This window comes from Oncorhynchus mykiss, chromosome 2 (genome assembly GCF_013265735.2).
Source record: "Oncorhynchus mykiss isolate Arlee chromosome 2, USDA_OmykA_1.1, whole genome shotgun sequence".
Classification (NCBI taxonomy): Eukaryota; Metazoa; Chordata; class Actinopteri; order Salmoniformes; family Salmonidae; genus Oncorhynchus; species Oncorhynchus mykiss.
This window is the reverse complement of record NC_048566.1, coordinates 62,240,984-62,268,803: the sequence shown is the minus strand read 5'-3', so window position 1 is coordinate 62,268,803 and position 27,820 is coordinate 62,240,984. Positions and strand designations below refer to the sequence as shown.

Below are 27,820 nucleotides of genomic sequence, written 5' to 3'. Positions count from 1 at the left end.
CTTCTAAGTGGGAACTCGAGTGGCAAGCGAGTAGAAACAGACTGGCACTCAGGCCAGGATACCTAACCACTAACCCTAACAAATTAATGTTTATCTGACACACTAACCAATAGGGGGTAATAGGGTAAAAAAAGAAAGAAAAAAAAAGAGAAAATAATGTCCTATCATACTGAGTGTAAAAAACATTAGGAACACCTGCTCTTTTCACTGACCAGGTGAAAGCTAATAATAATAAGCCCTTAATAATGTCACTTGTTAAATCCACTTCAATCAGTGTAGATGAAGGGGAGGAGACAGGTTAAAGACGGCTTTTGAAGCCTGAGACATGGATTGTTTATGTGTGCCATTCAGAGGGTGAATGGGCAAGACGAAAAAAATGTCAGTGCCTTTGGAAGGAAGTGCCAGGTGCACTGGTTTGAGTGTGTATAGGAACTGCAGCGCTGCTGGGTTTTTCACGCTCAACAGTTTCCCGTGTGTATCAAGAATCGTCCACCACCCAAAGGCCAACTTGACACAACTGTGGGAAACATTAGAGTCAACACGGGCAGGAATCCCTGTGGAACGCTTTCGACACCTTGCAGAGTCCATACCCGCAACAAATTGAGGCTGCTCTGAGGGGCAAAAGGGGGTGCAACTCAATATTAGGAGGTTGTTCCTAATGTCTTGTACACTCAGACTGTAATACATGTCCCCATACTTGACATAGTTTTACATATTCCTCAATGCCCAGCTGAGCCTCTGGATTTCCAATTGATATAAATGTGTGGAGTACTCATGATGATACTACATGCTTTTCAACCACCGACTTTACATCCATCAACCAATAAGATGTGTCATCATGGCCTCTTAGTGCAACGCATTGGTCCAATTAAGATAAAGCAGGGCACTATGGGAACATTTATGGAGAAATCTTCCCACTGTGTCTCAGTCAGACCACAGTTCAGGCCCAAACGACCTGCCTTCACAACAGGAGACCTCGATCTGCATGCTTAAACCTCCTAATGAACAGCATGGTTGTTATGAACAAGACAGGCTGATTGTAACAAGGAAAGACAGGGCAGCGTCTTCAGCCTGACAGACAGACACAGTGTGTCCTAATTAGCAGCCTATTCACTACTTTTGACCAGAGCCCTATTGGAGCCCTATGGGCCCTTGTCAAAAGTAGTGCACTACATAGGGAATAGGTTGTCATTTGGGATGCAGACGCACTCGGATCAGCAACCTGTGGCAGTGCAGTGAAGAACAGCAGGAAACTGAAATCAAATGTTGTTGGCAACTTTTTTTCTTTGTGATTTTTTAGACCGGTGGAAATCACCAAGTGTGACAATTATTCTGGACAAGGTCTTGACACATATTTTAAAGAATGGAATGTGCAGGCAAATTTAATTAAGCTTTACTGGCAAACAGGACTGAGCGACTGAACTACGGTGTCCCGAAGCAGTTGTTTTGCTTTGATTTCTAACATTGTCTTGACTCCCTTTATCATGTCTAAGTCGACCTTTAAAACAAAATTGTACTGATCATATACACTTGAGGTAGTGGATGGAGTATTTGATATTATCCCATTAAGCACAAAGTGGTTGAATCAACATTTTTTTCACGTCATTTCAACCAAAATATTTAATGTGATGCCGTTGAAAGGAATTTCAATATCATTATTTAGTTTTTTACCCCACTTTTAACCTAATTCCAATGACACGGTTTAAATTTTTGTTGATTTCATGTTGAATTCACATTAGCTTACACCTCAATTAAATGTAAATAAGTTATTAAACTGTTGAACTGACGTATGTGCCCCGTGGGATGGTCATTCTATTTGATCATTCTGGGCATACCCATGGTCAAACCAACAATCCTCTCAGCTGTACTTATAGATGTATCCTATTGGGATTATTAGTTCAAATCTGTACGGGAAATAGTGTCATATAATGGGAACCGACGGGGGGAAGTGGCGTTGTATAGGATGAGGTTAGGGCATACAGGATTGAATGGTACTGGAATGTGTAATGGCGGTATGGTACAGGAAACGGTTGAACATGTGTTATTATTTTGTGAAATGTATGATGTAGTATGGGAGAGGTTGTTTAACAGGTTGTTATTTTGGGTGGGGGTGATGGGAGTAGTGAGATTTGTAGGGAATTGTTTTATTTTATTAGAAATTCAGGGTTAGCGAGGAGAATATAGTGGATTCACACTCCAGTACAGTAGGTGGCTGTGTATGCATCTGTCAGTGGGTTGCGATCCGCCAATACAAACTTGAAGAAGAAGCTCACCAGGTCCTTGTATAAGGACTGAGTTGTGGTGACCCAGCACACAGTGAAATGAGAAGGTGAAGGATCCAATGTCAAGCTACTACAAGAAGCAAGCATTAGGAGAACTCTGCCAAAGGTTACAACTACCGATGAAACGTCATCCCACCCTTTCGGCAGGTTCAATGGGTTGTTGTATCGGGTGAACACAACTTCATAGACAACAGTATTGGTTGTGTAAGTTGCTGTCTTCTGTTCAGAGCTATAGACGGTCTACTGTTCAGTTCTGTCTGTTGGTCAGTTCTGTTGCAAATGATATACAGGTCAAGAATCTCTATGCGTACATTATGAACTAGAAGCAGTTTGGTGGTGGAATAGAGTGTAAAGCACTGTGAGTGATCATTAGAATAGACGTAGTAAAGAAGTCCAGTAAAATATATTATGCAGATAGATCATTTGTTGATTCCACATAGATAGATAGCTATCTGACAAAGCCTATCTGTATCTCTAATTTACGGTCACTGCGAGACCCTGAATACAACAAGTACAACAAAGTCAAACAACTACAGGTTGTGGGAAAGCAAACGTCTATGTCTTTGACTAGAATAATAATACAATTTGAAAAAGAAAAAGAAAACGGGGGTAGAAAGAAAGGGGAAAAAACACGCTGACCCCAAAAGAACCTGCAAAAGCACAAAAGACCAAAACACATCAGCCTCAGAAAAGGCTTCTAGATTGTTAAGACCCACGACTTTCAAACAAATGCCCTGAACTGGGCCGCTCTAGCCCCCTGCGGTGGGAAAATGTTGTGAATGGTGTGCTGGGCCTGTGAGGAAGGGATCCGGTCGGGGAATAAAGACTATTTTCTGGGAGCTGAATCAGGGATGTGTTTGGGAGCAGGGGCTTCACTAAGCAGGAGTGATGTTTTAATTACAATCAGTCAGTGCAGACAGCTTAGAAATCTCACTTGACTGAAGGAATATGGGATGGGGTGGGATGGGGCTCTTTGGTGTGTGTGCGTGTGCGTGCGTGTGGTTGTGTGTGAGCGCACGCGCAAGCGGTTGTGCGTGAGGCTACACATGTAAGATCTTCATTTGAGCCAGTTTTCTACAGCAGGAAAATAACCTGTAGCAACAGGGAATGTTAATTATTATGTGAATTATAATTAATGGACATTTTTGTAGGGGTTGATACATTTTTTGTAAGGGAAAATTAAGTCTGAAATGTGAAAGTGGAAATTACAAACTTCAGAATACTTTTTAAACCTCAAATATACTACACATGTTAACTACCTGCAACAGGATGGTCAAATTAAGATCCAACATATGTACAGGCATGTCGGTGTGTGTCCGTCTGTACTGTATCTATACTGAACAAAAATATAAACGCAACATGTAAAGTGTTGCTCCCATGTTTCATGAGCTGAAATTAAAGATCCCAGAAATGTTCCATACTCACAAAAAGCGTATTTCTCTAAAATGCAAATGTGTTTACATCCCTGTTAGTGAGCATTTCTCTTTTGCCAAGATAATTCATCCACCTGACAGGTGTGGCATATCAAGAAGCAGATTAAACAGCATGATTATTACACAGATGCACCTTGTGCTGGGGAAAATAAAAGCCCACTCTAAAATGTGCCGTTTGTCACACAACACAGATGCCATAGATGTCTCAAGTTTTGAGGGAGAGTGCAACTGGCACGCTAACTGCAGGACTGTCCACCAGAGCTGTTGCCGGATAAATTAATGTTCAGTGTGAGAACAAATTTACTCATCTACTTCACATATCCCCCAAAATATATTTTCCCCAACAAATTCCAAGAATCCTTAAATAATATGATGGCAACTGGGAAAACCCTCAATCAACTGTTGAATAAGAAAAAGGCATCTACAACTATCCAATCTCAATGTATTGTTGAAAATAAGCCCTATAGTGAACCTGATGTTATTCAATGTGTTTTTTGTGAATGTATGTTACTCTCTATCAAAGAAAATTGAGAAAACTGATAGAAATCCCTTGGATTACATGAAGGGACATTTCCCTTCTTTGCTTCAGTTTGATCTTCCAGATGTAATGGAGGTGATGGAGGTAACTTAATGATATCAGCAGCAGGTCGTGATGAGATTGATGCTTCTCAGGTGAAATCAGTGTCTTCCCTGATTACTGAGCCTCTAACGTATATCTTCACCAAATCTATGCAAACTGGTATTGTTCCTAAAGATTAAAACATTTTCCAAAATGATCACCCTCTATAAATCTGGGGATCAAAGATATTTTACAAATTATCGCCCAATATCTGTACTACCATGTTTTTCTAAAACCCCTCAAATTGTTGTATCAGAGAATGTTGAAACATGTAAATCAACACTGTATTCTATATGAGCACCAATATGGTTTTCGTAAAAACTACTCCACAGATATGTCTCTTTTGCAACTTTACAACCCTTACCAACTGTCACGTATACTCCCTCTCCGGCCTCTAGGTCATCAGGCTGCTGATTATCCCGCACACCTGTCACCATCGTCTCGCGCACCTGCGCCTCATGACACACACCTGGACTCCATCACCTCCTTGATTATCTTCCCTATATCTGTCACTCCCCTTGGCTCTTTCCTTAGGTGTTATTGACTCTGTTTTCATGTAGGTGCATTGTTTGTGTTCAATGTTGCTTTTATTTAATAAACCCCTCACTCCCTAAACTTGCTTCCTGACTCTCAGCGCGCTCGTTATAGAATAACGCCTTGCCAAAGGGAAGCATTAGGGGGTGTTTTATATTTGTATTTTTTGTTTTGGAGGTGATGTCGGGTCCGGGTGTCTGAACCGGAGCTACCTGGGAGGCCTCAGCCGGTTTGTCAGGCTCCCATGCCTCAGCTGGCCCGACAGGTTTCCATACCTCAGTGGGCTCGACAGGCTCCCATGCCACAGCGGGCTCGACAGGCTCCCATGCCTCAGCTGGCCCGACAGGTTTCCATACCTCAGTGGGCTCGACAGGCTCCCATGCCACAGTGGGCTCGACAGGCTCCCATGCCACAGCGGGCTCGACAGGCTCCCATGCCTCGACCGAGGCAACCGGGGAGGTCTGTCGGCTCATCAGGCCCTCATGCTGGAGCTGTGCATCAGGGAGGGGGTACTGTCACGTGTGCTCTGGCCTCTAGGTCGCCATGGCTGCTCGTTATGGTGCACACCTGTCACCATCGTTACGCGCACCTGCGAGTCATCAGACTCACCTGTACTCCATCACTTCCCTGATTACCTTCCCTGTATATGTCGCTCCCTTTGGTTCCTTCCCCAGGCGTTATTGTTTCTGTTTCCTATCTGTGTGTTGTTCATGTTTCTTATTTTGTATTATGTTGTGTTTATTTATTAAAACACTCACTCCCTGAACTTGCTTCCCGACTCTCAGCCCACATTTGTTACACCAACAATAAATACGCTCTTGGCATCTTTTTAGATTAATCCAAAGCATTTGACACCGTTGATCATGATATATTACTTTCTAAATTGCATTATTATGTTGATTTAAGGCAGCCCTCTCATTCAGAGAGGTTGGGTTAAATGCGGCAGACACATTTCTGAATGCTTCCAGATGAGTTGTAATTGATGAAATTGTCTGAATGCTTCCAGATAAACAAATGATCTTTAAATGTAAAAAGAAAATCCATCTTTATTTTATTCACTAGTAACGATGAGAAATATTGTAAAGAAATAAAAAGAGCAAGATTCTCAATTAGTGGGAATGAAGTGGAACAAGTCCCATCCACTATATTCCTCTGATGAGTTGTAATTGATGAAAAGTTGTCCTGGAAAGATCATATTACATTTGTCTGTAGCAAAGTGATGAAATCTGTTGGTATCATCAGAGAGATTAGAGGTTTGGTTCATCAGGCTAGATTCCTAACTCTATACTATAAGCTTAGTTTTCCCATATCTCATTTACTGTAATATTGTCTGGGCCAGTACATATGCCTCCTACCTACACAAATACTCATCATACAAAAGACATTGGCGAGACTAGCCACCTCCTCTAATTAACTGGCTCCATCTGCACCTTTGTTTAAGAAACTCAATATCTTGTCTATTTATGACATTAATGAACGCCAATTATGCACTTTCATCTACAAATACTCATACCTTTCAGACAGTTTACCTAAACCCTTCAATGGATTCTTCCAGGTTCATTCTGAAATCCATCCATCTGTATATAACACGAGACACTGCAATAACCTTCACCTTCCCCACTGCCGCACCTCACAGAGTACATTTCCTAACAGACACCATACTCCGGAATTCTTATCTTCACGTTGCCAAAACCACATCTTCCCTCAATAAGACCACTGGGTGTCAGCCTGATGAACCAAATTAGCCAATGATTCCCTCCATGTAGCCTAACTCTCTCCCGCATGCATGCGCGCCCGCCCGCCCGCCCGCCCGCCCGCCCGCACGCACGCACGCACACACACACACATAATCAAACGTGTTTTTTCTTATCTGGCCACATCGGCTTTTTCACCTGCGGGATCATATGAGACCAGCCAACTAGACAGCTGATGAAACTGAGGAGTATTTCTGTCTGAAAAAAAAAAAGCAGTTTTGGAGGGGAAAAACTCATTCTGATTGGCTGGATCTGGCTCCCAAATGGGTGGGCCTGACACTCGAGTGGCTAGGCCTATGCCCTCCCAGGTCCACCCATGACTACGCCCCTGCCCAGTCATGTGAAATCCATAGATTAGGGCCTAATTCATATATTTCAATTGACTGATTTCCTTCTATGAACTGTAACTCAGTAAAATCTTTTAAATTGTTACATGTTGCCTTTCTATTTTTGTTCAGTATATATAGTTAGACGGAACACAATATTGAACTCAGTCCCAGTTCTATCTCGCTCTCACTACACTCTCAGAAAACAAAGGTTTACATTTGTTACTAAACGGGTACAACTGCTTGTCACTGAGGTGGTACCCTGTAAGGGCCTCCTTTCTACTTTTACTTGAGAGGATCTGCAGAGAATGTAAATGTACCTGTGGAGAAAGCTACTATCTGGGGTACAAGTTATGTACCTAAAGGGTTTTACAGTTAGTGCATTCATCTTAAGATAGCTAGGTGGGACAACATCAAACAGTGCCTTCGGAAAGTATTCAGACTCACATGTTGTTACATTACAGCCTTATTCTAAAATGTACGAAATAAAATGTTTTCCTCACCAATCTACACAGAATACCCTGTAATGACAAAACAAAAAAGGTTTTTCAAAATGTTTGCAAATGTATTAAAAAAACAAAAACAGAGAAACCTTATCCAGACCTTTTGCTATGAGACTCGAAATTGAGCTCAGATGCATCCTGTTTCCATTGATCATCCTTGAGATGTTTCTACAACTTGATTGGAGTCCACCATTGGACATGATTTGGAAATGCACACACCTGTCTATATAAGGTCCCACAGTTGACAGTGCATGTCATAAAAAAAACAAGCCATGAGGTTGAAGGAATTGTCTGTAGAGCTCCGAGACAGGATTTTGTCAAGGCACAGATCTGGGGAAGGGTACCAAAACATTTCTGTAGCATTGAAGGTTCACAAGAACACAGTGGCCTCCATTATTCTTAAATGGAAGAAGTTTGGAACCACCAAGACTCTTCCTAGAGATCGCTGCCCGGCCAAACTGAGCAATCAGGGGAGGGCCTTGGTCAGGGAGGTGACCAAGAACTCGATGGTCACTCTGACAGAGTTCCTCTGTGGAGATGGGAGAAACTTCCAGAAGGATAACCATCTCTGCAGCACCCCAACAATCAGGCATTTATGGTAGAGTGGCCAGACGGAAGCCACTCCTCAGTAAAAAGCACATGACAGCCCACTTGGAGTTTGTCAAAAGGCACCTAAAGGACTCTCAGACCAAGAGAAACAAGGTTCTCTGGTCTGATGAAACCAAGATTGAAATATTTGGCCTGAATGCCAACCATCACGTCTGGAGGAAACCTGACACATCCCTAAGGTGAAGCATGGTGGTGGCAGCATCATGCTGTGGGGATGTTTTTCAGCGACAGGACTGGGAGACTAGTCAGGATCAAGGGAAAGATGAACTGAGCAAAGTACAGAGAGATCCTTGATGAAAGCCTGCTCCAGAGTGCTCTAGACTGGGGTGAAGGTTCACCTTCCAGCAGGACAACGACCCTAGCCAGTGGCTTCGGGACAAGTCTCTGAATGTCCTTGAGTGGCCCAGCCAGAGCCTGGCCTTGAAACCAATCGAACATCTCTGGAGAGACCTGACAATAACTGTGCAGCGACGCTCCCCATCCAACCTGACAGAGCTTGAGAGGATCTGCAGAGAAGAATGTGAGAAACTCTCCAAATGCAGGTGTGCCAAGCTTGTAGGGTAATACCCTAGAAAACTCAGGTCTGTAATCGCTGCCAAAAGTGCTTCAACAAAGTACCTAGTAAAGGGTCTGAATACTTATGTAAATGTAATATGTTATTTGTTTAATGCACTGTATCACAGGCATAGTAAGTACACTTTCCCTCTACAATGTAGTTATCAGCAAAGTCAGAGATGGAAGGGGGGGGGGGGGGGGGGGGAGTCAAGAGCATTGTTGGTTCAGATTTATTTTTGTTTAACATTTTTTTGGGGGGGATGGCAAGTGAGGAGGGGGATTATTTAAAATAATTTTTGAAGAGGTAGGGTTTTACATGCTTTCAGAAGTTGGGCAGGGACTCTGCTGTCCTAGCTTCAGGGGGAAGCTGGTTCCACCAATTGGGTGCCAGGACAAAGAAGTGCTTTGACTGTGCTGAGCGGGAGCTGCCCTCCCATAGGCAGCGTGCTTTTTTGCCTTTATACAGTACAACCACATTGACAAAAATGTACCTCTACCATAGACCAGTTAAACTTGTACAACACTTCCAATAAACAGTGGCCAACATAACAATCTGAAAGCCACTCTCCCACTAAGCCACGCCTCCAATATAATTTCCCAGTGTGCCTTGCCTTTTCGAGTGCATCGTAGAGTTACTACCCATGACTGTATTTGTTAGTGACAGACACATTTTATTTAATTTGTTCATGTTCACTCTGTGGCCTTCATCAAATAAGTTCTGGGCATATAGCATTTTATAATTCAAATGAAACTTTATGCCAATACATACAATATTTCTTAAGGCCTAAATTTGAGGTCTAGATTTACACTAACACAACAGCCTGAAATTCATGGGTTTACAGGGTACATCAGGACTGCAAGTAGGCTTGCTAAATTCACAGATTTTCAAAAGATCCTGTTTAAAGGCATTCCTGCTTATTCTCTCCTGTTTCCAAGACTTTTACAACCGGGATTTCTGGAAAACCTGGGAGGTTTGTGTATGTTGCAAGAAATGTGCAACCCTACCTTCAAGTCACATTATGCTGGCTTGCAAAGGGATTTGTAATTATTCCTCTTGGAATCCAGCCAGAGTTAGGATATCTAACAGTTGGAATTTTTATTCACCCGCAACTAAGACTGTAAAGGTTTAAAGTGGACAACCACTTCAGTAAAGGGTGTAAAAAATCTAACTAACTGATTGGATTAGTTGAGACAAATGCATGTTATTTATCTTTGTGTAGCATAAGATCAATCAATCAATCATTCAATCAATGTACATGCAAAAACTCAGATATTAATCAACCTGCAGTAGAGCATATATGATATTATGATGATTATAATAATTATATTATGGTAACATTTAGCCTTTTTTTTCAGGTACCACCGCAGTGACAAAGCCATTAGTTCCCTTGAGGTGGCAAAAATTCATAATTGTACCTTATGTTGGGTATTCTTAAGTATATTGAGGATACACAAAATGTGTTTGTACCCTGGGAAACAGAAATGTTCCTTCACATTGTACCCATTTTTTGTAGGTGTGTGTGGTGATTGTACCTTTACATTCAAAATATAGGGTACAAACATTTACCATTATACTCTGTATGTACCCTAAAAGGCATCGAACAGTACCATGTGAGATCATTATGTGTACCTCTGAAGGTACATTGTGTATTTTTATATTTTTGTACCCCAGGGAACGATACTGTACCCTCATTCCTAAGAGTGAATAGGCCGAAAGAGAGACCCTGTGAGAATGTGTGTCGAAGGTTATGCAATCGGCCCACCACACTGAGACGGCACAGACCTCTAGTGTGCTGCATGGAGCGTGTGGGTGTGTGGGTGAGAGAGAGCGAGTGTGTGGGGGTTTCTGAATGGGACTAGGGGGGGGGGGGGGGGGGGGGGGGGGGGGGTAGAAGAGGGTGCAGAGCAAAGTAAACGAGAAGCTCATTGAAGGCTGAACTTAAGTTTGGAGTTACCGAGATCCCCCGCCCCTCCATGCACGTTATATAGTAAAACCTAGACACCAACAGGCCAATATCTGGCTAACCATTCGAACCATCAGACTGTCTTTATTATGAAAGGTGAGTACCACTGGGTGAAGAAAATGCTTACTTTCCCATGCATCTGTACTGATGAAAGCATTAGGCACAATTACAGTGACATGTTTCCTACTTTATTTTAGGCTGGCATGAGTTTGGCTCTTCTAAAAACACGTTTGTTGAATGGTTACGTTTAATGAATATTCTGTGAGCACTTGGGAATCTTAGATGTTGGCTCTGCTTCACGCTTGGTTTATCTTTATGAAGATATCTCATCTGGTTTGGTGATGCTTCCTTATTAGGGCATTTGGTGACAAATTACTTGGCATTTTTCTGATTGTACAATGTTGAAAACTGTAGCTGACGTTGGGAATAGTCTAGATGTTGCCCTAACGAGTAGAGCTATTGTCCATGGAGCGTGTCCAGTCTTTAAGATATTCAAGACATGGACATACTCTGAGAAGTGAGAAGGTCGACAGCTCTTCTCTTGGTGACCACATTCAAATGCATTAAACATCTAAACAATTTCCAATGCAATGTGTTGCTGTATAGGGATGGTTATTCACAACCCCTACTGACCTGGTTAACCTTGGCTAATTAATAACTTCTGGAGGCATGCATGATTTACCTTGCTCTTTTGTCTTTAGAGTTACATTTAGATTGGGTTGTTGTCTTATTTGGCAATGCACCCTACACAAGGAGATGCTATATCACCCTTTAAACACCCTTTACACAGTATGACATAAGCTTACAGATAGTTTGGGTTTATGCCATGCTTATGAAGACTGTGTGCTATATAAAGTATTTATAAGTTAGTAGTTATTTTAAAGCGGGAACATCCTCCAAATCCATCATGTAATTACAAGATAACTATTAAGCTACTGTATTGTAGCTTAGTTAATGTAGCTCAGCAACAATATTGTGGCTAGAGTAACTGCATAATTACTCTACAGGAATACAGTGAGATCATCCATATGTAATGTGTTTGTCACGCCCTGACCTGAGTATTCTTTGTTTTCTTTATATATTTTGGTTAGGTCAGGGTGTGACGAGGGTGGTATGTGTGTTTTTGTCTCATCTAGGGTTTTTGTATGTCTAGGTCTGTGTGTCTAGTCTAGGCATATTGTAGGTCTATGGTGGCCTGGATTGGTTCCCAATCAGAGGCAGCTGTTTATCGTTGTCTCTGATTGGGTAACCTAGTTAGGTTGCCAATTTCCAGTTTGGGTACGTGGGTTATTGTCTATGTGATGTTGTATGTTAGCACAGAGTTTCTATAGCGGTCACGGTCGTCTGGTTAGTTTGTATAGTGTACGTCGTGTTTATTTGTCCATTCATTAAAGTATGCATTCACACCACGCTGCGCTTTGGTCTCCTCAATACGACGATCGTGACAGTGTTACCACAATAGACGCAGTCAGAGCCACAGGGGAAGTTATTCTCTGTACGTTGCCCATCCTAAGCTGCTGCACTTTTATGATAAATTGGACTGATCTACAATATTATTGTTTTGTTCTGTCAGACGGACAGGGTTATGGGCATACAAAACGATTCAGTACAGTAATATTTTTAGTAATAGTTTTGAATTTGGTTCTTGATTTTCTGGTTCTTAATTAAAAGATTCTGATTTTTTTGCTCTATGATACGGGGTCCTTCTAGCAGACCTGATCCTGTGTTGGAAATCTATTTAATAGTTTACATTTTCACTGGTGGTTTTCACTTAGTTGTGTCCTCAACTGATCCAGGAACTTGTGCCTTGACAGTACATTTTGATCACTCTCAATATGGTGGGTTTTCACACAGATCTTCAGTACCAGTCAAAAGTTTGGACACACACAGTCCAGGGTTTTTCTTTATTTGTACTATTTTCTACATTGCAGAACAGGCAGTTAACCCACTGTTCCTAGGCTGTCATTGAAAATAAGAATTTGTTCTTAACTGACTTGCCTAGTTAAATAAAGGTAAAATAAAAAAAAATAAACATCAAAACTATGAAATAATACATTTGGAATCATGTAGTAACCCAAAAAGTGTGGCTAATTTGAAGAATCTCAAATATAAAGAATATATTGATTTGTTTAACACTTTTTTTGGTTATTACATGATTCCAAAATAGTCCAAATAAAGAAAAACCCTTGAATGAGTAGGTGTCCACTTTCGACTGGTACTTTTAGCATTGACTTAACTTATCGCGAACAAACAATGGGACTCAGATATTGGAGAATAGAGAACATTGATGTACAGTATCACAATCATACAGTGGAAAGTCGTACATAAAAAGTTAAATCATTCCAGACAGATTTGTTGAATAATTTGATCAAATATGAAATCATACAACTTTATCATTTTAAATGGGTTTGGTAATGGGATTGAAATCCAATGCACCTGCCAGGCAATCTGAAAGTGCTACATTATTCTATGCCAGGTAACTGTGATCAAGTTTGGCATTTTCCACTGTACAAACATTAAAAGTTAACATGTGCATGAACCTGATGTTTGGAGACTTTACAGTCTGTCGTCTGTCAGCGAGTCTTTAACTGATTGACTGAGTATTATGTTATGAGGTCTCTTAATAAACAAGCAGAGGCAATGTCATGACTTTGTTAAGTACAGTGAGCAGACCAAATATTAGGAATACCTTCCTAATATTGAGTTGCACCCCCCCACCTTTTGAACTCAAAACAGCCTCAAATGGTCACGCCATGGAGTCTACAAGGTGTTGAAAGCGTTCCACAGGGATGCTGGCCCATGTTGACTCCAATGCTTCCCACAGTTGTGTCAAGTTGGCTGGATGTCCTTTGGTTGGTGGACCATTCTTGATACACACGGGAAACTGTTGAGCGTGAAAAACACAGAAGCGTTGCAGTTCTCGACACTAACTGGTGCGCCTGGCACCTACTACTTCCTACCATACCCCGTTCAAAGGCACTTAAGTATTTTGTCTTTCCCATTCACCCTCTGAATGGCACACATACACAATCCATGTCTCAGTTGTCTCAAGGCTTAAAAATCCTTCTTTAACCTGTCTCCTCCCCTTCATCTACACTTATTGAAGTAGATTCAACATGTGACATCAATAAGTGAAAGATTAATGGAATCTGTGTGGGTAGCCAGACAGGTAGGATCAAATCAAATTTATTTATATAGCCCTTCGTATATCAGCTGATATCTCAAAGTGCTGTACAGAAACCCAGCCTAAAACCCCAAACAGCAAGCAATGCAGGTGTAGAAGCAGAGCAGAAGAAACCTAGAGAGGAACCAGGCTATGTGGGGTGGCCAGTCCTCTTCTGGCTGTGCCGGGTGGAGATTATAACAGAACATGGCCAAGATGTTCAAATGTTCATAAATGACCAGCATGGTTAAATAATAATAATCACAGGCAGAACAGTTGAAACTGGAGCAGCAGCACAGCCAGGTGGACTGGGGACAGCAAGGAGTCATCATGTCAGGTAGTCCTGAGGCATGGTCCTGGGGCTCAGATCCTCCGAGAGAGAGAAAGAAAGAGAGAAAGAAAGAATTAGAGAGAGCATACTTAAATTCACACAGGACACCGGATAGGACAGGAGAAGTACTCCAGATATAACAAACTGACCCTAGCCCCCCGACACATAAACTACTGCAGCATAAATACTGGAGGCTGAGACAGGAGGGGTCAGGAGACACTGTGGCCCCATCCGAGGACACCCCCAGACAGGGCCAAATAGGAAGGATATAACCCCACCCACTTTGCCAAAGCACAGCCCCCACACCACTAGAGGGATATCTTCAACCACCAACTTACCATCCTGAGACAAGGCCGAGTATAGCCCACAAAGATCTCCGCCACGGCACAACCCACGGGGGGGGGGGGGGAGATCACATCAGTGACTCAACCCTCCTAGGGATGGTATGAAAGAGCCCTAGTAAGCCAGTGACTCAGCCCCTGTAATAGGGTTAGAGGCAGAGAATCCCAGTGGAGGCCTGCGTCTTGTGACGTGTAGGTATGTACAGCAGGACCAAATCAGAGAGATAGGTAGGAGCAAGCCCATGTAATGCTTTGTAGGTTAGCAGTAAAACCTTGAAATCAGCCCTTGCCTTGACAGGAAGCCAGTGTAGGGAGGCTAGCACTGGAGTAATATGATAATTTTTTGGGGTTCTAGTCAGGATTCTAGCAGCCGTATTTAGCACTAACTGAAGTTTATTTAGTGCTTTATCCCGGTAGCCGGAAAGTAGAGCATTGCAGTAGTCTAACCTAGAAGTGACAAAAGCATGGATTAATTTTTCTGCATCATTTTTGGACAGAAAGTTTCTGATTTTTGCAATGTTACGTATATGGAAAAAAGCTGTCCTTGAAACAGTCTTGATATGTTCTTCAAAAGAGAGATCAGGGTCCAGAGTAACGCCGAGGTCCTTCACAGTTTTATTTGAGATTGTCAGATTCAACAGAATCTGGGACCTAGAACAAGCATTTCTGTTTTGTCCGAGTTTAAAAGTAGAACGTTTGCAGCCATCCACTTCCTTATGTCTGAAACACATGCTTCTAGCGAGGGCAATTTTGGGGCTTCACCATGTTTCATTGAAATGTACAGCTGTGTGTCATCCACATAGCAGTGAAAGTTAACATTATGTTTTCGAATGACATCCCCAAGAGGTAAAATATATAGTGAAAACAATAGTGGTCCTAAAATGGAACCTTGAGGAACACCGGAATTTACAGTTAATTTGTCAGAGGACAAACCATTCAGAGACAAACTGATATCTTTCTGACAGATAAGATCTAAACCAGGCCAGAACTTGTCTGTATAGACCAATTTGGGTTTCCAATCTCTCCAAAAGAATGTGGTGATCGATGGTATCAAAAGCAGCACTAAGGTCTAGGAGCACGACGACAGATGCAGAGCCTCGGTCTGATGCCATTAAAAAGTAATTTACCACCTTCACAAGTGCAGTCTCAGTGCTATGATGGGGTCTAAAACCAGACTGAAGCATTTCGTATACATTGTTTGTCTTCAGGAAGGCAGTGAGTTGCTGCGCAACAGCCTTTTCTAAAATTTTTGAGAGGAATGGAAGATTCGATATAGGATGACTGACAGTGAAGGTGAACAGGTGATCACAGGTCAGGTGACAGAGGAATGGATGAGACTGAGGCAGGAATTCCTTTAGCCATAAAGTGGTATATTTACTGGGTAGTTTGTCTGTGCTGCATCACAAAGGAAACAGAAGAACATGTATCCAATCAAATTCATAATCACAAAGATCAAATCATAACAATCATTCTCATTATTAACATAATTAGGGAATTCAGCAATCCAGTTCATTAAGAAGTCAATAGGAATCACCCTTGAGTCATTTAGGTTTGTAACCATTTATCATAATCATGAGAAGAATACTACAAATAATTCAAACAGTGATTGAATAACCAATCTATAAACCCCATCACTTTGATATCAGAATTGATCAGTTCATTAAACAATGACGTTTCATATTTAACCCTTTCAAATTTGTCTTCATATGTACATGTAATTTCTGTTACGGTGCGTGAATGAGGACCCAAAAGCGAATTAACTTAAACAGAGCTTCTTTAATTACCAAACATAGGTAGGCTCAGACGGACCGGCAGATTCCGACAGGACAAGACAAGGTTACAGCAAACATGACGACAGTCTGGTTCAGGCATGAAACACAACAAACAAGAATCCGACAAGGACAGGAACAAAAACAGAGAGAGATATAGGGGACTAATCAGAGGGAAAAAGGGAACAGGTGGGAAAAGGGGTGACGAGGTGGTTAGGAGGAGACAAGGCACAGCTGGGGGAAAGAGGGGGTGGAAAGGTAACCTAACAACGACCAGCAGAGGGAGACAGGGTGAAGGGAAAGGACAGAGACAAGACACAACATGACAGTACATGACAGTACCCCCCCACTCACCGAGCGCCTCCTGGCGCACTCGAGGAGGAAACCTGGCGGCAACGGAGGAAATCCTCGATCAGCGCACGGTCCAGCACGTCCCGAGAGGGAACCCAACTCCTCTCCTCAGGACCGTACCCCTCCCAATCTACGAGGTACTGGTGACCACGGCCCCGAGGACGCATGTCCAAAATTCTACGGACCCTGTAGATGGGTGCGCCCTCGACAAGGATGGGGGGGGGGGGGGGGGAAGACGAGCGGGGGCGCGAAGGACGGGCTTGATGCAGGAGACATGGAAGACCGGGTGGACGCGACGAAGGTATCGCGGAAGAAGAAGTCGAACTGCGACAGGATTAATGACCCGAGAAATACGGAACGGACCAATGAACCGCGGGGTCAACTTGCGAGAAGCCGTCTTAAGGGGAAGGTTCTGAGTGGAGAGCCAAACTCTCTGACCGCGACAATATCTAGGACTCTTAGTTCTACGCTTATTAGCAGCCCTCACAGTCTGCGTCCTATAACGGCAAAGTGCAGACCTGACCCTCTTCCAGGTGCGCTCGCAACGTTGGACAAAAGCCTGAGCGGAGGGGACGCTGGACTCGGCGAACTGAGATGAGAACAGCGGAGGCTGGTACCCGAGGCTACTCTGAAAAGGAGATAGCCCGGTCGCAGACGAAGGAAGCGAGTTGTGGGCGTATTCTGCCCAGGGGAGCTGTTCTGACCAAGACGCAGGGTTACGAAAAGAAAGACTGCGTAAGATGCGACCAATAGTCTGATTGGCCCGTTCTGCTTGACCGTTAGACTGGGGGTGAAAGCCGGAAGAGAGACTGACGGAAGCCCCAATCAAACGGCAAAACTCCCTCCAAAATTGAGACGTGAATTGCGGACCTCTGTCCGAAACGACGTCTGACGGAAGGCCATGAATTCTGAAAACATTCTCGATGATGATTTGTGCCGTCTCTTTAGCAGAAGGAAGCTTAGCAAGGGGAATGAAATGAGCCGCCTTAGAGAACCTATCGACAACCGTAAGAATAACAGTCTTCCCCGCTGACGAAGGCAGTCCGGTGACAAAATCTAAGGCGATGTGAGACCACGGTCGAGAAGGAATAGGAAGCGGCCTGAGACGGCCGGCAGGAGGAGAGTTACCGGACTTAGTCTGCGCGCAGACCGAACAAGCAGCCACGAAACGACGCGTGTCATGCTCCCGGGTGGGCCACCAAAAACGCTGGCGAATGGAAGCAAGCGTACCCCGAACGCCAGGGTGGCCGGCTAACTTGGCAGAGTGAGCCCACTGAAGAACGGCCAGACGAGTAGGAACGGGAACGAAAAGAAGGTTCCTAGGACAAGCGCGCGGCGACGGAGTGTGAGTGAGCGCTTGTTTTACCTGCCTCTCAATTCCCCAGACAGTCAACCCGACAACACGCCCCTCAGGGAGAATCCCCTCGGGGTCAGTGGAGGCTACTGAAGAACTGAAGAGACGAGACAAAGCATCAGGCTTGGTGTTCTTAGAGCCCGGACGATAAGAAATCACGAACTCGAAACGAGTGAAAAACAGCGCCCAACGCGCCTGACGCGCATTAAGTCGTTTGGCAGAACGGATGTACTCAAGGTTCCTATGGTCAGTCCAAACGACAAAAGGAACGGTCGCCCCCTCCAACCACTGTCGCCATTCGCCTAGGGCTAACCGGATGGCGAGCAGTTCGCGGTTACCCACATCATAGTTACGTTCCGACGGCGACAGGCGATGAGAAAAATACGCGCATGGGTGGACCTTGTCGTCAGAGAGGGAGCGCTGAGAAAGAATGGCTCCCACGCCCACCTCTGACGCGTCAACCTCGACAACGAACTGTCTAGAGACGTCAGGTGTAACAAGGATAGGAGCGGATGTAAAACGATTCTTGAGGAGATCAAAAGCTCCCTGGGCGGAAACGGACCACTTAAAGCACGTCTTGACAGAAGTAAGGGCTGTGAGAGGTGCTGCCACCTGACCGAAATTACGGATGAAACGACGATAGAAGTTCGCGAAGCCGAGAAAGCGCTGCAGCTCGACGCGTGACTTAGGGACGGGCCAATCAATGACAGCTTGGACCTTAGCGGGATCCATCTTAATGCCTTCAGCGGAAATAACAGAACCGAGAAATGTGACGGAGGAGGCATGAAAAGTGCACTTCTCAGCCTTCACAAAAAGACAATTCTCTAAAAGGCGCTGGAGGACACGTCGAACGTGCTGAACATGAATCTGGAGTGACGGTGAAAAAATCAGGATATCGTCAAGGTAAACGAAAACAAAGATGTTCAGCATGTCTCTCAGGACATCATTGACTAATGCCTGAAAGACAGCTGGAGCGTTAGCGAGGCCGAAAGGAAGAACCCGGTATTCAAAGTGCCCTAACGGAGTGTTAAACGCCGTCTTCCACTCGTCCCCCTCCCTGATGCGCACGAGATGGTAAGCGTTACGAAGGTCCAACTTAGTGAAAAACCTGGCTCCCTGCAGGATCTCGAAGGCTGAAGACATAAGAGGAAGCGGATAACGATTCTTCACTGTTATGTCATTCAGCCCTCGATAATCTATGCAGGGGCGCAGAGACCCGTCCTTCTTCTTGACAAAAAAAAACCCCGCTCCGGCGGGAGAGGAGGAGGGGACTATGGTACCGGCGTCAAGAGCTACAGACAAATAATCTTCGAGAGCCTTACGTTCGGGAGCCGACAGAGAGTATAGTCTACCCCGGGGGGGGGGTGGTTCCCGGAAGGAGATCAATACTACAATCATACGACCGGTGTGGAGGAAGAGAGGTGGCCCTGGACCGACTGAACACCGTGCGCAGATCGTGATATTCCTCCGGCACCCCTGTCAAATCACCAGGCTCCTCCTGTGAAGAAGAGACAGAGGAAACAGGAGGGATAGCAGACATTAAACATTTCACATGACAAGAGACGTTCCAGGAGAGGATAGAATTACTAGACCAATTAATGGAAGGATTATGACAAACTAGCCAGGGATGGCCCAAAACAACAGGTGTAAAAGGTGAACGAAAAATTAAAAAAGAAATGGTTTCACTATGATTACCAGAAACAGTGAGGGTTAAAGGTAGCGTCTCACGCTGAATCCTGGGGAGAGGACTACCATCCAGGGCGAACAAGGCCGTGGGCTCCTTTAACTGTCTGAGAGGAATGTCATGTTCCCGAGCCCAGGTCTCGTCCATAAAACAGCCCTCCGCCCCAGAGTCTATTAAGGCACTGCAGGAAGCTGACGAACCGGTCCAGCGTAGATGGACCGACAAGGTAGTGCAGGATCTTGAAGGAGAGACAGGAGTAGTAGCGCTCACCAGTAGCCCTCCGCTTACTGACGAGCTCTGGCCTTTTACTGGACATGAAGTGACAAAATGACCAGCGGAACCGCAATAGAGACAGAGGCGGTTGGTGATTCTCCGTTCCCTCTCCTTAGTCGAGATGCGGATACCTCCCAGCTGCATGGGCTCAGCACCCGAGCCGGCAGAGGAAGATGGTAGTGATGCGGAGAGGGGGGCGACGGAGAGCGCGAGCTCCTTTCCACGAGCTCGGTGACGAAGATCAACCCGTCGCTCAATGCGAATAGCGAGTTCAATCAAGGAATCCACGCTGGAAGGAACCTCCCGGGAGAGAATCTCATCCTTTACCTCTGCGCGGAGACCCTCCAGAAGACGAGCGAGCAAGGCCGGCTCGTTCCAGCCACTGGAGACAGCAAGAGTGCGAAACTCAATAGAGTAGTCTGTTATGGATCGATTGCCTTGACATAGGGAAGACAGGGCCCTGGAAGCCTCCTCCCCAAAAACAGATCGATCAAAAACCTGTATCATCTCCTCCTTAAAGTCCTGATACTGGTTAGTACACTCAGCCCTTGCCTCCCAGATTGCCGTGCCCCACTCACGAGCCCGTCCAATAAGGAGAGATATGACGTAGGCGACACGAGCAGTGCTCCTGGAGTAAGTGTTGGGCTGGAGAGAAAACACAATATCACACTGGGTGAGGAACGAGCGGCATTCAGTGGGCTCCCCAGAGTAACACGGCGGGTTATTGATTCTGGGCTCCGGAGATTCGAAAGCCCTGGAAGTGGCCGGTGGATCGAGGCGGAGATGGTGAACCTGTTCTGTGAGGTTGGAGACTTGGGTGGCCAGGGTCTCAACGGCATGTCGAGCAGCAGACACTTCCTGCTCGTGTCTGCCTAGCATCGCTCCCTGGATCCCGACGGCTGAGTGGAGAGGATCCGAAGTCGCTGGGTCCATTCTTGGTCGGATTCTTCTGTTACGGTGCGTGAATGAGGACCCAAAAGCGAATTAACTTAAACAGAGCTTCTTTAATTACCAAACATAGGTAGGCTCAGACGGACCGGCAGATTCCGACAGGACAAGACAAGGTTACAGCAAACATGACGACAGTCTGGTTCAGGCATGAAACACAACAAACAAGAATCCGACAAGGACAGGAACAAAAACAGAGAGAGATATAGGGGACTAATCAGAGGGAAAAAGGGAACAGGTGGGAAAAGGGGTGACGAGGTGGTTAGGAGGAGACAAGGCACAGCTGGGGGAAAGAGGGGGTGGAAAGGTAACCTAACAACGACCAGCAGAGGGAGACAGGGTGAAGGGAAAGGACAGAGACAAGACACAACATGACAGTACATGACAATTTCATTACATATTAACCATATATCGATGGCATAATTGGCCTGTGATGATCTGTAGGGCCGTGATCATTGACCATTTACATTACATAATAGGTTTGAAGCGTGCACACAAAGCCGCGCTCCGCGGTAATAACCATAAACAATACCTGATGGCCTGCTCTCCCGATCGCAACAGATAGTTCAGAGGACAGGTTCAGATGAAAGGTAACAGGTTTGGTGGATTTACGTGGATTCGTGGACGCACAGAACTTCTGGATTAGACGGAGTTAAGGAAGAGAAAGCAGCGAGATCGGGCGATGGCGATTTCCTCCTTTTAATGAGTTGAGATCTGTCGGACATTTTCACCTGACCTAATTAAAGCGCCCCTGGCCCAGCTGAGCAAGTGGCCATGAATTAAAGGATTCTTCCACCAACTCCATGAGCCTTTTCTACAATAAGGGATTGTAGCTTTTACCTGGATTCACCTGGGGTCAGTCTATGTCATGGAAAGAGCAGCTGTTCTTAACATCTTGTATACATCTTGTACATGAACTGGTTGTTCAAACTACCTAAAACGAAACGTCCACTCACTGTCAACTGCATTTATTTTCAGCAAACTTAACATGTGTAAATAATTGTATGAACATACAAGATTAAACAACTGAGACATAAACTGAACATGTGGCTAACAGAAATTGAAAATGTGTCCCTGAACTGTTATGGTGAGTGAATGAGGACCCAAAAGCGAACTAACTTAAACAGAGCTTCTTTAATAACAAAACATAGGTAGGCTCAGATAGACCGGCAGATTCCGACAGGACAGGACAAGGTTACAGCAAACATGACGATAGTCTGGCTCAGGCATGAAACACAAACAAACAAGAATCCGACAAGGACAGGAGCAGAAACAGAGGGAGATATAGGGACCTAATCAGAGGGAAAAAGGGAACAGGTGGGGAACGGGGTGAATGGGTAGTTAGGAGGAGACAGGGAACAGCTGGGGGAAAGAAGGGGAGAAAAGGTAACCTGACACGACCAGCAGAGGGAGACAGGGTGAAGGGAAAGGACAGAGACAAGACAACATGACAGTACCCCCCCACTCACCGAGCGCCTCCTGGCGCACTCGAGGAGGAAACCTGGCGGCAACGGAGGAAATCCTCGATCAGCGCACGGTCCAGCACGTCCCGAGAGGGAACCCAACTCCTCTCCTCAGGACCGTACCCCTCCCAATCGACAAGGTACTGGTGACCACGGCCCCGAGGACGCATGTCCAAAATCCTGCGGACCCTGTAGATGGGTGCGCCCTCGACAAGGATGGGGGGGGGGGGGGGGGGGAAGACGAGCGGGGGCGCGAAGAACGGGCTTAATGCAGGAGACGTGGAAGACCGGGTGGACGCGACGAAGGTATCGCGGAAGAAGAAGTCGAACTGCGACAGGATTAATGACCCGAGAAATACGGAACGGACCAATGAACCGCGGGGTCAACTTGCGAGAAGCCGTCTTAAGGGGAAGGTTCTGAGTGGAGAGCCAAACTCTCTGACCGCGACAATATCTAGGACTCTTAGTTCTACGCTTATTAGCAGCCCTCACAGTCTGCGTCCTATAACGGCAAAGTGCAGACCTGACCCTCTTCCAGGTGCGCTCGCAACGTTGGACAAAAGCCTGAGCGGAGGGGACGCTGGACTCGGCGAACTGAGATGAGAACAGCGGAGGCTGGTACCCGAGGCTACTCTGAAAAGGAGATAGCCCGGTCGCAGACGAAGGAAGCGAGTTGTGGGCGTATTCTGCCCAGGGGAGCTGTTCTGACCAAGACGCAGGGTTGCGAAAAGAAAGACTGCGTAAGATGCGACCAATAGTCTGATTGGCCCGTTCTGCTTGACCGTTAGACTGGGGGTGAAAGCCGGAAGAGAGACTGACGGAAGCCCCAATCAAACGGCAAAACTCCCTCCAAAATTGAGACGTGAATTGCGGACCTCTGTCCGAAACGACGTCTGACGGAAGGCCATGAATTCTGAAAACATTCTCGATGATGATTTGTGCCGTCTCTTTAGCAGAAGGAAGCTTAGCAAGGGGAATGAAATGGGCCGCCTTAGAGAACCTATCGACAACCGTAAGAATAACAGTCTTCCCCGCTGACGAAGGCAGTCCGGTGACAAAATCTAAGGCGATGTGAGACCACGGTCGAGAGGGAATAGGAAGCGGCCTGAGACGGCCGGCAGGAGGAGAGTTACCGGACTTAGTCTGCGCGCAGACCGAACAAGCAGCCACGAAACGACGCGTGTCATGCTCCCGGGTGGGCCACCAAAAACGCTGGCGAATGGAAGCAAGCGTACCCCGAACGCCAGGGTGGCCGGCTAACTTGGCAGAGTGAGCCCACTGAAGAACGGCCAGACGAGTAGGAACGGGAACGAAAAGAAGGTTCCTAGGACAAGCGCGCGGCGACGGAGTGTGAGTGAGCGCTTGTTTTACCTGCCTCTCAATTCCCCAGACAGTCAACCCGACAACACGCCCCTCAGGGAGAATCCCCTCGGGGTCAGTGGAGGCTACTGAAGAACTGAAGAGACGAGACAAAGCATCAGGCTTGGTGTTCTTAGAGCCCGGACGATAAGAAATCACGAACTCGAAACGAGCGAAAAACAGCGCCCAACGCGCCTGACGCGCATTAAGTCGTTTGGCAGAACGGATGTACTCAAGGTTCCTATGGTCAGTCCAAACGACAAAAGGAACGGTCGCCCCCTCCAACCACTGTCGCCATTCGCCTAGGGCTAACCGGATGGCGAGCAGTTCGCGGTTACCCACATCATAGTTACGTTCCGACGGCGACAGGCGATGAGAAAAATACGCGCATGGGTGGACCTTGTCGTCAGAGAGGGAGCGCTGAGAAAGAATGGCTCCCACGCCCACCTCTGACGCGTCAACCTCGACAACGAACTGTCTAGAGACGTCAGGTGTAACAAGGATAGGAGCGGATGTAAAACGATTCTTGAGGAGATCAAAAGCTCCCTGGGCGGAAACGGACCACTTAAAGCACGTCTTGACAGAAGTAAGGGCTGTGAGAGGAGCGGCCACCTGACCGAAATTACGGATGAAACGGCGATAGAAGTTCGCGAAGCCGAGAAAGCGCTGCAGCTCGACGCGTGACTTAGGGACGGGCCAATCAATGACAGCTTGGACTTTAGCGGGATCCATCTTAATGCCTTCAGCGGAAATAACAGAACCGAGAAATGTGACGGAGGAGGCATGAAAAGTGCACTTCTCAGCCTTCACAAAAAGACAATTCTCTAAAAGGCGCTGGAGGACACGTCGAACGTGCTGAACATGAATCTGGAGTGACGGTGAAAAAATCAGGATATCGTCAAGGTAAACGAAAACAAAGATGTTCAGCATGTCTCTCAGGACATCATTGACTAATGCCTGAAAGACAGCTGGAGCGTTAGCGAGGCCGAAAGGAAGAACCCGGTATTCAAAGTGCCCTAACGGAGTGTTAAACGCCGTCTTCCACTCGTCCCCCTCCCTGATGCGCACGAGATGGTAAGCGTTACGAAGGTCCAACTTAGTGAAAAACCTGGCTCCCTGCAGGATCTCGAAGGCTGAAGACATAAGAGGAAGCGGATAACGATTCTTAACTGTTATGTCATTCAGCCCTCGATAATCTATGCAGGGGCGCAGAGACCCGTCCTTCTTCTTGACAAAAAAAAACCCCGCTCCGGCGGGAGAGGAGGAGGGGACTATGGTACCGGCGTCAAGAGCTACAGACAAATAATCCTCGAGAGCCTTACGTTCGGGAGCCGACAGAGAGTATAGTCTACCCCGGGGGGGAGTGGTTCCCGGAAGGAGATCAATACTACAATCATACGACCGGTGTGGAGGAAGAGAGGTGGCCCTGGACCGACTGAACACCGTGCGCAGATCGTGATATTCCTCCGGCACCCCTGTCAAATCACCAGGCTCCTCCTGTGAAGAAGAGACAGAGGAAACAGGAGGGATAGCAGACATTAAACATTTCACATGACAAGAGACGTTCCAGGAGAGGATAGAATTACTAGACCAATTAATGGAAGGATTATGACAAACTAGCCAGGGATGGCCCAAAACAACAGGTGTAAAAGGTGAACGAAAAATCAAAAAAGAAATGGTTTCGCTATGATTACCAGAAACAGTGAGGGTTAAAGGTAGCGTCTCACGCTGAATCCTGGGGAGAGGACTACCATCCAGGGCGAACAAGGCCGTGGACTCCCTTAACTGTCTGAGAGGAATGTCATGTTCCCGAGCCCAGGTCTCGTCCATAAAACAGCCCTCCGCCCCAGAGTCTATTAAGGCACTGCAGGAAGCTGACGAACCGGTCCAGCGTAGATGGACCGACAAGGTAGTGCAGGATCTTGAAGGAGAGACAGGAGTAGTAGCGCTCACCAGTAGCCCTCCGCTTACTGATGAGCTCTGGCTTTTACTGGACATGAAGTGACAAAATGACCAGCAGAACCGCAATAGAGACAGAGGCGGTTGGTGATTCTCCGTTCCCTCTCCTTAGTCGAGATGCGGATACCTCCCAGCTGCATAGGCTCAGCTCCCGAGCCGGCAGAGGAAGATGGTAGTGATGCGGAGAGGGGGGCAACGGAGAACGCGAGCTCCTTTCCACGAGCTCGGTGACGCAGATCAACCCGTCGCTCAATGCGAATAGCGAGTTCAATCAGGGAATCCACGCTGGAAGGGACCTCCCGGGAGAGAATCTCATCCTTTACCTCTGCGCGGAGACCCTCCAGAAAACGAGCGAGCAAAGCCGGCTCGTTCCAGCCACTGGAGGCAGCAAGAGTGCGAAACTCAATAGAGTAGTCTGTTATGGATCGATTACCTTGACATAGGGAAGACAGGGCCCTGGAAGCCTCCTCCCCAAAAACAGATCGATCAAAAACCCGTATCATCTCCTCCTTAAAGTCCTGATACTGGTTAGTACACTCAGCCCTTGCCTCCCAGATTGCCGTGCCCCACTCACGAGCCCGTCCAATAAGGAGAGATATGACGTAGGCGACACGAGCAGTGCTCCTGGAGTAAGTGTTGGGCTGGAGAGAAAACACAATATCACACTGGGTGAGGAACGAGCGGCATTCAGTGGGCTCCCCAGAGTAACACGGCGGGTTATTGATTCTGGGCTCCGGAGATTCGAAAGCCCTGGAAGTGGCCGGTGGATCGAGGCGGAGATGGTGAACCTGTTCTGTGAGGTTGGAGACTTGGGTGGCCAGGGTCTCAACGGCATGTCGAGCAGCAGACACTTCCTGCTCGTGTCTGCCTAGCATCGCTCCCTGGATCCCGACGGCTGAGTGGAGAGGATCCGAAGTCGCTGGGTCCATTCTTGGTCGGATTCTTCTGTTATGGTGAGTGAATGAGGACCCAAAAGCGAACTAACTTAAACAGAGCTTCTTTAATAACAAAACATAGGTAGGCTCAGATAGACCGGCAGATTCCGACAGGACAGGACAAGGTTACAGCAAACATGACGATAGTCTGGCTCAGGCATGAAACACAAACAAACAAGAATCCGACAAGGACAGGAGCAGAAACAGAGGGAGATATAGGGACCTAATCAGAGGGAAAAAGGGAACAGGTGGGGAACGGGGTGAATGGGTAGTTAGGAGGAGACAGGGAACAGCTGGGGGAAAGAAGGGGAGAAAAGGTAACCTGACACGACCAGCAGAGGGAGACAGGGTGAAGGGAAAGGACAGAGACAAGACAACATGACATGAACAAAGGGGGGGTGGGGGGGGGGGGGGGTAACAGTCAGTATCTGGTGTGGCCACCAGCTGCATTAAGTACTGCAGTGCATCTCCTCCTCATGGACTGCACCAGATTTGCCAGTTCTTGCTGTGAGATGTTACCCCACTCTTCTACCAAGGCACCTGCAAGTTCCCGGACATTTCTGGGGGGAATGGCCCTAGCCCTCACCCTCCGATCCATCAGGTCCCAGACGTGCTGAATGGGATTGAGATCCGGGCTCTTCGCTGGCCATGGCAGAACACTGACATCCCTGTCTTGCAGGAAATCACGCACAGAACGAGCAGTATGGCTGGTGACATTGTCATGCTGGAGGGTCATGTCAGGATGAGCCTGCAGGAAGGGTGCCACATGAAGGAGGAGGATGTCTTCCCTGTAACGCACAGCGCTGAGATTGCCTGCAATGACAACAAGCTCAGTCCGATGATGCTGTGACACAGACCATGATGGACCCTCCACCTCCAACCTCCCTCCACCTCCCTCCACGATCCCGCTCCAGAGTACAGGCCTCGGTGTAACGCTCATTCCTTAGACGATAAACACTGCAGCTGAGCAGTCATTCCTTCATGGCTCTGTGCTACTTCACGGCTGCATTCCCTTTTCGGAAGCACATGCCGATTTGGAACCACTCTACTTAAGGGTTTTGATTATTAGTCACATAGCACTTTAAAGTTGTAGTTTCTTTCTGAAATATGAAGTCCTTCCTCCATCTATGGTCTATCTATGATTGAAATAACTAACTGTTTCCAAACATAAACCATGACGAAACCCTAACATCGTTTCGCTATATTGTGTTGTGTTTTGATCATCACAGTGATGACTAATGGGTGGAAAGCAGCTTTGTTCCTTTCCGACAGTACAGGGACAGAAAGAGTGTTATCCAGTAGACTACCCGC

At 46.3% G+C, this 27,820-nt stretch overlaps 1 protein-coding gene across 1 annotated transcript in view; it reads left to right on the top strand.

Moving 5' to 3' along the window:
- Window positions 1-10,536: 10,536 nt before the first annotated feature.
- The window catches only part of slc6a13 (solute carrier family 6 member 13), a 34,335-nt gene continuing 17,051 nt past the window's right edge, over window positions 10,537-27,820 (top strand). The window contains exon 1 of the mRNA XM_036952561.1: window positions 10,537-10,675. Coding sequence (XP_036808456.1) covers window positions 10,669-10,675 — 7 coding nt within the window. The 5' untranslated portion in view covers window positions 10,537-10,668. The remainder of the gene's footprint in view (window positions 10,676-27,820) is intronic.